Source organism: Engystomops pustulosus, chromosome 3 (assembly GCF_040894005.1).
Source record: "Engystomops pustulosus chromosome 3, aEngPut4.maternal, whole genome shotgun sequence".
Taxonomy (NCBI): domain Eukaryota; kingdom Metazoa; phylum Chordata; class Amphibia; order Anura; family Leptodactylidae; genus Engystomops; species Engystomops pustulosus.
In genome coordinates, this window is record NC_092413.1 from 148,939,157 (window position 1) to 148,954,491 (window position 15,335).

At 37.4% G+C, this 15,335-nt stretch overlaps 1 protein-coding gene across 3 annotated transcripts in view; it reads right to left on the bottom strand.

The window, feature by feature from the left end:
• Positions 1 to 13,775, bottom strand: part of MASP1 (MBL associated serine protease 1) — a 74,351-nt gene extending 60,576 nt beyond the window's left edge. For all 3 annotated transcript variants that reach the window (XM_072142531.1, XM_072142530.1, XM_072142532.1), the window contains exons 1-2: positions 13,666 to 13,775; positions 3,053 to 3,278 (exon numbers count right to left, since the gene is read on the bottom strand). In XM_072142531.1, coding sequence (XP_071998632.1) covers positions 3,053 to 3,278; positions 13,666 to 13,670 — 231 coding nt within the window. In that variant the 5' untranslated portion in view covers positions 13,671 to 13,775. The remainder of the gene's footprint in view (positions 1 to 3,052; positions 3,279 to 13,665) is intronic.
• Between the last annotated feature and the right edge of the window lie 1,560 nt (positions 13,776 to 15,335).

The window sequence follows — 15,335 nt, forward strand, 5'->3', positions numbered from 1 at the left end:
GTGTTATAACTTATACTTTTTATCCAGGGACAGCCATAACAGAACTGAACATCAATGCCCCATGCAAGTTTTACCATCCCCCATTTTCTATGCAATCCTTATTTTGCACTGCAGAAAACTCTCCCACAAGAGGAACGATTCAGCTGTCAATCACATTAACATGTTTACATCATTATCTAGGTCCAAGAAAAAAACATTTCATTAGCAACAACTTCTCGGTGCACATCCATCAGCCAGTGAAATTAGATAGGACAGGAAAGAGCAAATATTAACTAATCCAGAGACCACAGTGTTTATCCAAGGGCAGAGGACACTTCTCCAGTTTGTATACTCTGCAATGAACCCTATTGCAGATTAAATTCCCTACTACACTTTTATATAAACACACATTCCTGGTTGAGGACATAATAATTAGTATGGATTTATAAAGAAACAAGCTTGTGAGATATTTTTTTACAGTAGTCTTGGTCAGGATGGTCCTGCAGAGAGCCAGAAGGTTCCATACTGGGTCTAAACTAGATCCAATAGTCTCCAAATGTCTATTTAAACTTATTGATGATATGCCCTGTGCATATAGTCATAACCATAAAGTTTACAATGCAAATGTGGGAGTGCACTATAGATGGAGGATGGGCATTCTAAATTATTCACTTTTCTGGACCCAAGGCACCCGCAGAATAAGTAACAGTAAAAGTGAGAGACAAATGGCAGGAATATGGGAGAAAGATAATCCATGTACATGACCAGATGTTAGTGTGTGTTTTAGCAAAGTAGACCAAAGAACAATGGTCCACATTGACTAAAAACTGTGCAAACTATGTGCAAACAGCTATGTAGTGTGCAGGGTGTGTTAGATTCATGATTGGTGGTGCACGCTCTTCATGAATCTGGTGCTCCCTGCACTGCTCCGACAGAGTGTACCACTTTTTGTTGCAGCTTTAACATGGGGCGTACGACACACTGCTGTAGCGCACAGTCCGAATGAGCACTGGAACTTCTGAAATTTGTGTTGCGTGAAGTATAGTGTAGCTGCTACACAAAAGGGTCATAAGCGACACATATGTGGTGCAGGCACTTCTTAAATACACGTGCAAGCAGTTTGCATGGAAAAGAACGTCCAAAGTCTGCCAGAAAACTGGCGCAAGGACCTTAGTAAATGTGCCCAAATGTGTTTAACCCCTTAACGCTCTGCGCCGTAGCTCTACGGCGCAGAGGTATAAGGGATGTATGAAGAGGGCTCACGGGCTGAGTCCTCTTCATACAGAGGTGGGGGTTTTTGCATTTTGCACAAAACCCCCACCGCTAATAACCGCGGTCGGTGCTTGCACCAATCGCGGCTATTAACCCTCTAAACGCCGCCCGCAAAGTCGCGGGCGGCGTTTAAAAGACGGCGGCGCTCGGGCGCCGCCATCTTTTTTTCGATCGCCACGCCCCCGAACGTCATCGGGGGGCGGCAATCGGTTACCATGGTAGCCTCGGGTCTTCTCTTGACACGAGGCTACATGGTTTATGCAGGTTCGTTACAATGAGCCAGTGGCTCATTGTAATGTAAGACCTGCAAAAACGCCATATATTGCAATACTGTAGTATTGCAGTATATGGTAGGAGCAATCTGATCATCTAGGGTTAATGTACCCTAGATGGTCTAAAAAATAGTGAAAAAAAAAAGAAAAAAAAAAGTTTAAAAAAGAAAAAAAATTAATAAAATATTAAAAGTTCAAATCACCCCCCTTTCCCTAGAACGGATATAAAACATAACAAACAGTAAAAATCACAGACATATTAGGTATCGCCGCGTCCCAAAATGCCCGATCTATCAAAATATAAAAACGGTTACGGCCGGCGGTGACCTCCGAGGCGGGAAATGGCGCCCAAATGTCCGAAATGCGACTTTTACACCTTTTTACATAACATAAAAAATGAAATAAAAAATGATCAAAATGTCGCACAGACCTCAAAATGGTAGCAATGAAAACGTCGCCTCATTTCGCAAAAAATGACCCCTCACACATTTCCGTGCGCCAAAGTATGAAAAAGTTATTAGCGTCAGAAGATGGCAAAAAATTTTTTTTCTTTTTTGTACACATTCGTTTAATTTTTGAAAATGTATTAAAACACAATAAAACCTATATAAATTTGGTATCACCGCGATCGCACCGAACCAAAGAATAAAGTAGGCATGTTATTTGGAGCGAAGAGTGAAAGTCGTAAAAACTGAGCCCACAAGAACTTGACGCACGTGCGGTTTTTTTTCAATTTTTCCTAATTTGGAATTTTTTTTCAGCTTCGCAGTACACGGCATGTTAAAATAAATAACATTACGGGAAATTAAAATTTGTTACGCACAAAATAAGCCCTCACACAGGTCTGTACACGTAAAAATGAAAAAGTTATGGATTTTTGAAGTTGGAGAGCGAGAAATTAGCCGAAAAACCCTCCGTCCTTAAGGGGTTAAAAAAGTCTTTATTTTGATTTGCTAGAAGTATTTGATTCATGGGTATCAATGTGATGTAAATCCAGCAGCACCATAAATCAGGGGCAGATTTATAAATCTGTTAATGTCAGAATTCTGTCACCATCTTGAACCATACTTATCCAAAGGTTTCTCATGCAGTTTTTAGACTAGTTTGTGGAGGCTAAAGAATGGCCTAACATGAGACAAAAAGATGGATGGTCAAATATAGTTTGACAAGACTTTTGTGCAACAACTGATAGATGGTGCAAAGTACGACTAGACAGTCTTAAACGACGACTGATCTATCATCCAGCAGCATCAGACACTGTGATAAATGTGGCCCAGTATATGAGTATCCATCGGGCTTTGTGCTGTGTCACTTTAAGACACTTGGCAGCAATAGAGGGGATTTAAGTAAGGCAAGTAACACTTCTTTATGTAATAAGCTTTCCATAACTGCCCTCTGTAATTTATTCTTGAAAACCTCTTAAAGTGTTTGGGGAAAAAATGTACTTAAACTCAGAAACATCAAAATCAAAACAACCAGAATGTCAATGAAATGCAGATTTATGAGCAGTTTTCTCTCTATGGCATTACCTTGGCATAATCATACTCGCATAGGTAGGATGGCTCCAAATCAAAATGAATGAAGTATAACTTAATCCTGAATCCTTCTGGCACAGTTATATTCCAGGCCACCTCTGTTTCACTGGGATAGGACTCTGGAAAATTGGGTGTTCTGATCTCACCAAACATTTCCTTGAGCACAATGACATCTGCTTCACAGAGCATCCACAGAAAAGGAGTGACAAGAAGAAAAAACCTAGAAGAAAATCATAAACTTGATTATTCCCAAAAATGATAATCCCTGTATCCTCATAGACACATGAAATTAGCTGTTTTGCTCATACGAAGTGGCAGACAGTGGTAAATGGCAGTCCTGGAAAGCTTTGTGTGAAAAATGCAATATCAGACTTAATGCACCAGCGTGCACTTCTCTGTGAGAGATCTCACACAGCATAATCACAGTAGCAGGCATCTGGTTAGGTATTACAGCAGAAAGGATGGGCCAGGGAGCCGTAGACAGTAGACATCAAAGAAAACACTCATTGCTCAAAGGTACACAAAGTTATGATTACACAGATCTCCAGGGCCAATGACTAACACAGTCTCCATCTTTATGTGATAAAAGCCTCCCTGACATCTCGGTGTGAGAGAATTCTTACCTTTAAACAGCTGAAAAGAGCATTTTGAAGAGTAGATGGCAGCAGTGTGGACTCAAAGTTAGGGTGCCTGTATATTAAAGATGGTCTGTTACCAGAATTTTACCCCTCAAACCAGTAATACATGCCGTAAAGGTTTAAGTCCACCCCATATCACCTAAAATTTTCTACCACTATACCTTAATTATAGCCATTTTTATATGCAAATTAGTATACATGAGTCATATTCTGACTAGAAGAGTCAAGTTTTTTATGCATTTAGTAATTGTTATGCAACTTAAAAATTGTCACAGCAAGCAGAGCATAAAAACTGCAAACAGATTTAATAAAGGGCCAAACCAATTATATCTGACAGGCAATTGAGCTCCAAAGACATAAAACTGTCCTTGATAATGATGAATAAACCCCATAATTTTTTTTCCCCAAAAAATGTGTTATAAATATTTTGAAGTCTTTTAAAGGGGATATTCCCATCATATATATTCATGTTATAACCATTAATATCTGAGCTGGGAAAATCCTTTTGAAGAGGACTGGGCATGGGATCCCATTGCTGTTTAATTTGCTGTATTTGTGTTTCTCTGCTATTCAATAGACTTGCATATCTGTTCTGGGATCAATAGATGTTGGTTAAATATGAATTCATATCTGTGCTTTTTGTATGTATGGACAACTTTAAGGGTTTTAGTTGTTTTCTTAGGTTTAAAAGGCTGTTGCAATACAGGTGGTCCCCTACTTAAGGACACCCGACTTACAGACAACCCATAGTTACAGACAGACCCCTCTGACCTCTGATGAAGCTTTATTAATGCTTTACTATACTCCCAGGCTGCAATAATCAGCTGTAAGGTGTCTGTAATGAAGATTATTGATAATCCTTGGTCCCATTACAGCAAAAAATGTTTAAACTCCAATTGTCACTGGGGCAAAACATTTTTTGTCTGGATCTACAATTATAAAATATACAGTTTCGACTTACATACAAATTCAACTTAAGAACAAGATAAGATAATCCTTTATTAGTCCCACAGTGGGGAAATTCACAATTAACAAACCTCCGGACCCTATCTTTTTCGTAACCCGGGGACTGCCTGTATATTACAAAAGCCAAATTATAGTTTAATACCCAAATTATTTGTTTTATATTAGTCTGCAAAAGACATAAATCTTGCATCATACGAAATATAAAATATTGTTACAAAAGTCCTGCTTACATGAAGGTACAGTACAGCATTTACAATTTCTACTAAATGTGTTTTTAATATCCATAGGAACATAATTCTGGATGATTCATGCGACTAGAATAAAAAGGGAAAATGAAACACTAAGTTTAACCATTTACTTGTCTGACAAATCTATAACATCTCCAAAGTAAGAAATAAAATATTTTCGTTTGCATAAAAATAACTTTAAGATAAATGTATTCTATTCTATGTTACCAGAACACTGATACTAAGGCTGTCTGAAACTTATGTAAAGTAACTCACTAATACATCAACTGCAGTCACAGCACACAAAACATCAAACGCTGTCTGTCCAACGGCTACTCTCAGAGGTCTGATGTTTTCTTAAATCACTTTGACAGGAAAGAACAAGTCAGAGATTTAACAAAGAGACACCATAAGATCATGTATGTAAATTTTAGTGAATAAGATCTTGTCTCTTTATGTAGAGCCTGTGATTCCAGGAACTTTGAACAACTATAGTTGTTGTGTTGTATTTACTCTTGTGGCAGATTATGTAAAAATTGGAAATTTTATTGAATAAGATCTTGTCTGGAAATCATCTTTATGTAGAGCCTGTGATTCTAGGAATTTTGAACAACTATAGTTGTTGTGTCGTATGTACCCTTGTAGCAGATATTAAAAAATCCACTTGTAGCAGATATTAAAAAATTCAATTTTTATTAAAAAATCCACTTGTAGCAGATATTAAAAAATCCAATTTTTAAGTTTTCTATTAAAACTTGACATGGAGGTGGTACAACTATTTTCCCCGTGTACCCTTCCCTAAAAGCAGTTGTTGAGGGGAAAAGGGATTGAGAATGTTAGACCACATGACTAATTGCCTGTTCACAGTGGACATAAGCAGTTGTCAGAGGTGTCTGTGGTTTATCATCTTCTCATTGTACCCACTCAGATAAGCTCTTATGTATGTGGGAGTAATAACTAGAATGACTAGAAGCTGTGTAAAGTATATGAGATGCTTTAGTGTAAAGATGAAAAACATAGGCTTCTTGTTATCTGAGGCATATAAAGCATGACTAATGTAGGTATAGAAATCTGTGTTATAATATTTTTCACTTGTGATACATTGGGGCCAATTCTTGTGAATCAGTTTTTGTAGATATAGAAAAGTTGCCAAAATAGACACAATGGTATTTTCAAAGCTTTGGCCCTTTTGCACCATACAAAAAAAATGTGGTGGTGGGGTGACGACGTTAGATAACAAAGCGGGGACACAAGGATGCCCTGTCCAGCCAAATTTACTATAACCCTTATCAAAAAACTGGCACAGGTCAAAGCTGAAATCTGTTCCAGGCTGGACTGAACATAGATTTCAGTTCTGGCCCATGAGTGCTGTGTCGGAATCACTCAGAAGTCAGAACTTTATGAGTATACTATTTAAAATTTAGTGATATTACCTAGAGGTCCACTAGCATACTGAGCTGTTATCAAAGTGTCAAAGAGAATCTTATTGTTATTTTAACCAAGATGAAAAAAAGATGAAGTACTTTATAGCAATAAGTCACCAATACTGTATTATATGTAATAACAGGGATCAGATATCTGGTATGATGTCCTAGGTGTGCTCTGTGCTCTCCCTCTCAAGGACTCTGCAGCATCCCTGACCGCTTTTTTATCATGTACAATTTCACAGTATTAAAATGCTTTGTTGAATTTGAGAAAGTAAAATATTTACAACCTATAGACAGTAAAAGGGGAGACTGTAGGACGTATAAAGAGTAACAAGATATATATTATTAACGTGTTATATTACATATTCACCTATACAAAGTAGTATTTTACTATTATTTTTAGTACAGGCAGTCCCCGAGTTACATCCAAGATAGGGTCTGTAGGTTTGTTCTTAAGTTGAATTTGTATTTAAGTCGGAACTGTATACTTTATCATTGTAATCCCCAGCCAAATTTTTTTTGGTTTTGGTGACAATTGGATTTTAAAAATGTTGGATTCTCATAAGAACCAGGATTAACAATAAAGCTTCATTACAGACACCAGTGATAACTGTTATAGCTGTTTATTAGGGACCGCCTGTCTTGTATTCCTTCTGAAATGAGGACTATTCATATTGCTGCATGTATTACTTCATTTTACCAGAGTGGTAACCATGTCCGAATTTATATATGTTTCTATAAAATCTAAGAAACATTAAAGTAAAACAAATAAGGGTGGTTTGCATTGGTGAATCTTATTCCCCTTTTCAGCTATGTTGCATACTGTATATATTTATATGATGCATGATCTACGACTAAAGTCACTGAGAGTTCTCTTTACTGATCCCAGGCACATCAATGATTGAGTACCTAACTTTACATTTAGTACCCAACTCTTGATAATTAAATGAATCATACATAAACTAAACACAGATTTATAAATTCTGATTAAAAAAAATATTGTAACAGAAGCGATAAACTTTCTAGTACTGAGTCTGTCTGTGAGAATACTTTTATTACTACAGATTTTTGCATTTCAAAGATTTTCTTCTAAAACTTCCATTTTGTGCATAAGTGTCAATCTTGCTGCACATAATTCTTATGTAAATGAGTTTATTCAAAGCAATCTTAGAAGTAAGTCAAGTGATTTAGATTTACATTTGTATGAAGAGGAATACACTTACTTGACAATTAGAAGCTTGCACAAAACAAAATTATACATTTTAGCAAATTGACACTGGTTTTATTAGAATTCCCTGCACTTTTTTCTCTATTGTTGTGTTGTTTGCTGCCTTTTATTTTCTGTGTTTATTTTTTTTTTGTATAAGAAAAGAACATTGCTCGCATCTCTTTGGCTTGAATTGGCAGTTTAAGTACAGGTTGTGAAATATATCGAAATGTGACAGACTTCACTCTCATTGACAAACCCAAAAAAATTGTACAACTGAAAACTTTGGAATAGATAGTTGTTTTTGTTTACTTGTTATTTTGTTAATTAATAATCATTAGGTTACATTTAAAATGTGTTCATGAAATCTGATTATGAAATCATCAGATGACAACTTCATACAATCACTGAAATGCTCTGTTCACACCAGGTTTGTTTGCACATTTGGCATATGTTTATGCCGTATATTGAGGTCTCCAGATACAAATTGATGTATTTGTATGGTTTTATATTTTACTGGCCTAGTTGAAGTGACATTTACCCATACTGCATACTGAAGCAATATCTGTTTAATATACAAATTACAGTACCGTGCAAAGGTTTCAGACAGACCAATTCCGACCTCGCTGATAGCATAATTTTTTTTGTTCTTTTTTTACCTATTTTGATTAAAGATTAATAGACCCGATGTTTTCATTCGGGTTCAGCCCATACAACCATGACATATTGTTGGACTGGTGGCAGGGATACCTCTGGACAATAATAACCATTGCTAGTTTCTAGGGGCATCAATTTGCCAGATTGGCTGTTTGGCGGACAATCTGGCAATATGTCCGAGAAGCGCGGGCTGCACCCTGAGCGCAATCAGAAACATTGGGGAACATTTACTTACCCATCCGGAGGAGTTCACAGAAAGTGCACCCGACGATCATGCACTCTGCTGTGATTCACTAAGATCGTGCGCCCGATATCCGACGGAGTTCACCTTCTTCTTCCTGGTGCATGTAAGTGCTTGATCTTGTGACACAATTTGAAAGTTAAATCCCATGCTCAGTCTGAATCAGTCGGATCGTCCGATGGCCCGCCCCCGATTTCTGTCGCATGAAAGCCAAAACAGTCGCGCCACAGTCCGATCGCGTGTGACACACAGTCCCCTGTTAAATACCTGTCACAGGTATTTAACAGGTGCAAAACCCAAAAATGTCAGAGAGAAGAAGTATTGATATGAAAGTCAAAAGATAGTCACAACTGATATTGATTTAAAGGGGATTGTCCATGAAAGAAAGTTCTCCAATTTTAGTACTCTAGTCATGTTTATACAATAAAGATCATTTTCGACCTCTTACTTTGCAGCTTGTGGAGTAAGTCTGTACATATTGCTGCTTGGTGGCAGGAAGTGCCTGTGTCTGAGCTGGTCTGGTAATGCAAGGGGAAGCACAGGAGGAATAGACCACTGCAGTGTGCAGACAAGAGAAGCTATTCATGAGAAGAACCATAGTCAGAATATTTATGGTTGTTTCCAAGGGTCACCGGGACTGATAGAGACAGGTTGGAATAATATCTGTGAAATGCTGTACTTATGTTAATAACAGTGAATTAGAGAATGTGTTATTTTGTTATCCTGAGTATATTAGAACGTTGTCTTCATGGAAATAACCCTTTAATGCACATTTCCATCTAGTTCATTCACTTAACATTTTGTTAATTGAAAATAAATACTTTTAACCCTTGTATTTCTGAATTCATATTTATTTCCACATCTACCTAAAGCTGTACAGTATATTGCAATCTGTATTGGTTCTTACTCTAAAATACTCACTCCATTTGCACTTATTAACATTTATACTCAGTACCAGAGATATATCTGGTCTTTTGGTGCAATTGTATGAAATAAATAGAGTTTCATAAAAATAACATATTTATGATAATTACTAGGTCATCAATGTGCATTATAACTCGTTAAGTCTGTATTCTGACTAATGTACCTTTGCTAGTAGTGTAGATTTGCACCGTGTTAGCCATGGAGAGCAGAAGAAGAGTGAAGAAATCAGGCGATACCTTTTTGAGGCTAACTGAGTATATTTGATATTGAGCTTTCGAGAATACTAGTTCTCTTCGTCAGACATAATGTTATGCATGAAACAGAAAATTCACAGCATTTTATACACACTAAACAGTGATCATCAAAGGATATTAAAAAAACCTCTAAAACAACAGATTGATAAAAACAGGGACATCTTATTTACAACAGGATGGCAATAAAAACATTAAAAACCTATGAGGCGAGACACACGAGCCCTGGCTCTTATCTGCTTGTGGCCTCCAGGTCAGAGGTAGGAGGTCATGAAGCTGGCATGAATGTTAAGACCACTTTGCAAGGTGTTGAATCTCCTCATTAATTTATACTCCCATTCTTTCCTTTCCCTCTGTGTCTTAAAATGTCTCATTAAAACAGTAATCTGCAAATCTTCCATAGTGTGGTCCTCTCTGGAGAAATGTGCAGCTACTGGGAGATCCTTCCTTTCATTTTTAATATCAGCTCTGTGCGAGTTCATACGTTGAAGGAGTCTCTGACCTGTTTCTCCAACATAAAGGCCTGTGGTTGGACACTGCTGACACATAATAAGGTAGGCCACATTAGAGGACCTGCAGGAAAAGGTTCCCTTGATCTGATGTACCTGCTGTGATTGAGGTACAGGTACCTGGTCACCCGTGCAAATGTACTGGCATGTTTTACACCTGCTTTGCAGGCAGGGTGAGGTACCATTTTCTGTTGGGGGTCTCAGGGCACTCCGGACAACCAGTTGTTTCAGGTTTGGTGGTTGCCAGAAGGACAGGAGAGGAGGGACTGGAAATATTTCTTTTAATCTTGTGTCTTTATGCAGAATCGGTTGGAGTTCCTTGGCAATGTGACGTAGGATCTCCAGTTGTGGGCTGTAAGTGACTACTAGGGGCACTCTGGCCTCCTGTTGGGTCTCCTTATATTTGAGTAAATCATCTCTGTTGATGGCTGCTGCTTTACCTATTTGGTTATCAGTCACTTTTGGTCTGTAGCCCAACTGGAGAAATTCAGACCTGAGCTCCAGGAGGTGTTTTTCCAGATCTTTCTTGTCTGAACATATACGGTTGTAGCGTATGGCCTGGCTGTATATGATAGATTGTCTGGTATGTTTGGGGTGGAAGCTGTTATTTCTCAGGTAGGCCGTTCTGTCTGTAGGTTTATGGAATATGGTTGTGGTTAAGTGGCTGTCTTTAATCTGTATGGTGGTATCCAGAAAGTGTATCTCCTTGTCTGAATAGCTTAGTTTCAGATTGATTGAACTCGCACAGAGCTGATATTAAAAATGAAAGGAAAGATCTGCCAGTGGCTGCACATTTCTCCAGAGAGGACCACACTATGGAGGATTTGTAGATTACTGTTTTAATGGGACATTTTAAGACACAGAGGGAAATAAAAGAATGGGAGTATAAATTAATGAGGAGATTCAACAACTTGCAAAGTGGTCTTAACATTCATGCCAGCTTCATGACCTCCTACCTCTGACCTGGAGGCCACAAGCAGATAAGAGCCAGGGCTCATGTGTCTCGCCTCATAGGTTTTTAATGTTTTTATTGCCATCCTGTTGTAAATAAGAAGTCCCTGTTTTTATTAATCTGTTGTTTTAGATGGTTTTTTTTAATATCCTTTGATGATCACTGTTTAGTGTGTATAAAATGCTGTGAATTTTCTGTTTCATGCATAACATTATGTCTGACGAAGAGAACTAGTATTCTCGAAAGCTCACCATCAAATATACTCAGTTAGCCTCAAAAAGGTATCGCCTGATTTCTTCACTCTTCTAATGTACCTTTGAGCAAATATACCTGCATGCTCATTTTCTATAAACTTTTCCTTAATGTAGAACTCTACATAGGAGTAGTAAGTATGATTTCAGCTTTAGACCCCCTTCCTCATATATCATATAGCAGTAGCATTGTTTTCTGTAGATATTTTTTTTAGTTAAAGTCTATAGGTAAAATGCCTATAAATACAGTGATGCTTTTTTTTCTTGTAGTATTTATAGTATTTTTAATATGCAGGATGTTTAAGCATAGTACAGCATTTTAGAAGTGTTTCTTGAGAAAACTCAAAATACCCTGGAAGAACAGTTGGACTAAATACAGATACATGCTTTTCTAAAAGCAACTCCAAAACTATGAGGGAAGAAGGTCTAAGAAGAAAGTAAATGGGGAGCAAAGAGTAAAAACAATACAGTTTGGTAAAGTCTTGGATGCAAGCATTAACTTTAGCGCTTAAATTATAAACAGCATTGACTTTTGTTTCTGTGAGTTGTCACAAAAACAAAAATAATTCATACAGCTTTCCTCTATCAAGGTTTTTGTTGTTTAATGAAATTGAACTGAAAGATCCCATCTAGAGAGAAATGTCATCTTTTAGTTCTCACAAATCTACTCCCTTCAGTAGCGCTCCAATAGGAATGAAATGCAATTTTTACTTGACATCTACTATTCAGTTTTACTGAACTGAAACTGTTGCATGGCTTTGCCGTGTCACAGCTAAGTAGCAGTCAATTGTAATTGTGACCCAGAGCCAGGGTCTCACAGAGAGCTTATATTGTGTAAATGAGTGCATTCAGAATGGTGCAACAGTTGTGAAGCTGTGAATTGTGTGTGTAGGGCACTGTTTGAGTTGACAGGTTATACTGGAGATAATGGACAACTATCTTGGTTTCCCTTATGATTTAACCACTACTTGCACAAATGACTATGTATTTTATGTGTGACTTATGATAGGTCACCATATTATGTAGCCTTTACAAAATTGTATGCATGGTTATAGAATGATAATAGCCTTTAGTAATGCAGTAGCCACAATCTATACTTATGTACAAATATGTATGGTACTTTCACACACATCTAGGTTTGTAACATATTCATGACGTTGCTATATAGATGGAAGTGCAAACTCAACTCACTCGCAAGTTTACAGTATCATTGTTTGGGAACTTAATTTATAGATGACCACCATAATTTACACAAAATTTACAATAAACAATGTTACAGATTTGGTTTTAGGGTAGACCTTAAAAATTTATTTTCTGCCAACATTATTATAGCAAAAAATATTGACCTGAAATTGGTCAATATTGTGAATACATTATGAATACACGTTACAGGTTTCAGTTAGCATATACAAAATTAAACTTTTTATGAAAATACTCACAATTATACTGATAAAGGATCCATTTAACTTCTAAATCTAATAAAGCTATTCCACAGACACCGTGTTCATATAACTACCATAGATATTTAGGGGAAAAGTGTTTTCCTTTCTTTTTCTACATTGTTATAATACAATGAATGGTGCTGCAATGTATTCCATTAGTCTCTGCAATCTGTTCCTTTATGGTATATGCTATGCAATTAAGTAGCACCAGTGTATACATGGCCTTAGAATTACTTCTTTTTCACTGTCAGTTTTGGTTCAGTGCAGGGGCACAATTTTGTGGGTATGCCGTTTCCAAAGGGTATTAAGTTCCTGTGTCATTTCTTGTTATTTATATATTTATTTTTTATTTATTAATTATAATTGTGACTATAATTATTGTTTATATAACATTAAGAAACATTACTTATTAGTACAGCCATGGCTTGTGTAATTATTATGTGGCCTTCTGTTTTTGGTTGTTCTGTGTAGTGAAAGCACAATATTTGGGGGGTATTCTCTACTTGTACTAGAATACATTTCACATGATGTCATTATTTAATTCATATCAGTACTAAAATTGTAACAATGCTATTTGTTTAGCAAAACAGATTAATTATATATGAAAACGATCCAATTATGTCACTGGTGATAGAGGTATCCTACTCTTGCAGAATGAATTGTTGTCAAAACTTTTCAAAAACACATGTAGTTCTCAACATAAGAAGACAGTATTATAGTGACACATGCGGATTAAACAAGCAGACAAGCTGTACTACACATAACATAAACTGCTAAGAGCTTGTATAACAGGCTCTTAATACCAAGTGTTTATAACTTTCTAGAGTCTAGTCAGAAACTCATCATAAATCATCTCCATGTAATGACTTCTCAAATTTCCTCTGCACCTTGTGACTTAGTGCTTTTCTTACTAACCTCATGTTGGCAGCCTTTGCCTTGTACCTCCTTTGTGTATGTGTGTGTGTGCCTGGTTCCAATTGCTGCTCTGCTTGGGTCTATCTTTGTTGTGCGGCTTCTGTGTTGTGTGCCTGGGAGTGAGTGCAGCTATTCTGTACTCTGGTCACGCCTCCCGCTCTGTAACTGTTCCTCAGTCAAAGAAAAGCCTGACGGGACTTTAAAGTAAGTACTTAAGTTGGAAGGGACTAAGAAAGAGAAAAAAAAGAACTATTTGTACAAAAGTCCTCCCAAAGTGATACAATTATAAAACGGTTACAAGTGCCAGGCCTGTGCAAGCTCAATTAAATAATTAAAGACAAGTAGTTTTTATGCTGATATCATAATGGAGATTTATTTATCACTGCAAATTGGGGAACCATTGAGCTTTCATGTTACATGGGCTATAAATGCCACATAAAATAAAGTCACCCTCACTGACAGATCTGAACAGACCTCATTGACTTTAATACAGACGGGAACCATAGGTTCCAATGTGCTGCATAATGCCTTGTGTGCAAGCTTTTTGGTATACAAGGCATGAAAATGTTACAATTCCAGGTGCTCACATCACAATTTTAAACTTTTTGGCCCTTATCCCCCTTATGCATCACTTTGTAAAAAAGTTGGCACAGTGGTGCCGGGAAAAGCTGTGTCGATGCTGTAAATTTACTAAACTTTAGGCCAAGTCTGCAATGGTGAACATAAGAGTTATGGAAATTGTTAATCCTTGTACCCATGACATCCCAAAAGTATGAAAATCCTATTGTCATAGGGGCAAAATAATACCTTCCCTGGAGTTACAATTACAAAATATAGCTATTTCAACTTACATACTTATTCAACTTAAGATGGAACTACCTGTATAGTAGAAAATGAGTGTCTGGCATTAAAATGGGCATTGGAGGCCTACTTTTTGGCCACTCACCAGTCACTTGGATGAGTAGAACCAAGTTGTTCTTGCCCCTTTAAAATGTTAGCTTTTCATTGGAGCAAACTTTTGGTGCGACTTCAAGACAATGTGGATGCCTTATCCCAGTGGGTCTGAACTGAGGGGGAGGATATGTGAGAAAGTGAGAGGTGTAATGTGGGAGGACAGGTATATGCCATACAAGTAGTTGAAGGGTGTATGGTAAAAGCCCTGGATTTGTTTGTAGCAACCTGAAGGTTAAAGCAGACATATGGTAAGCAGGAATGGTTTGTCTTGTCTAAATTGGCCTAGCCAGCATAGACACTATATTAAAATCTGATTAGGGCCTGCTGCATCCAGGCTTGGTCCTGGTTTTGTGTATATCCCTCTGATGCAGGTCATATGACTCATTAGTCCCTGAAATAAACTGCATGTCAGCATCATTAGGTGTGGCACTACCTGGAGATCTGAAGGCTGTATTGTGTCTTGTACAGCTAAAGAGTGCCACCATAAACTGTTGGCAGAGCTGGATTATGGGCTCCTGGGGCCAGTTTTGGTATATAATCACTAGCATGCATGTCTTTAGGACACACATGCAAGTGATTCTGTAATCGGTGCCAGCAGAGGGGTATTATATACACCTCTGGGGCGCAGCTTCTTTAAGACACAGGAGCGCGGTGGCAGCATCACACTACTCTGTCATCTAAATATCTAAATCTAATATCTAAAGTTATTGACACTA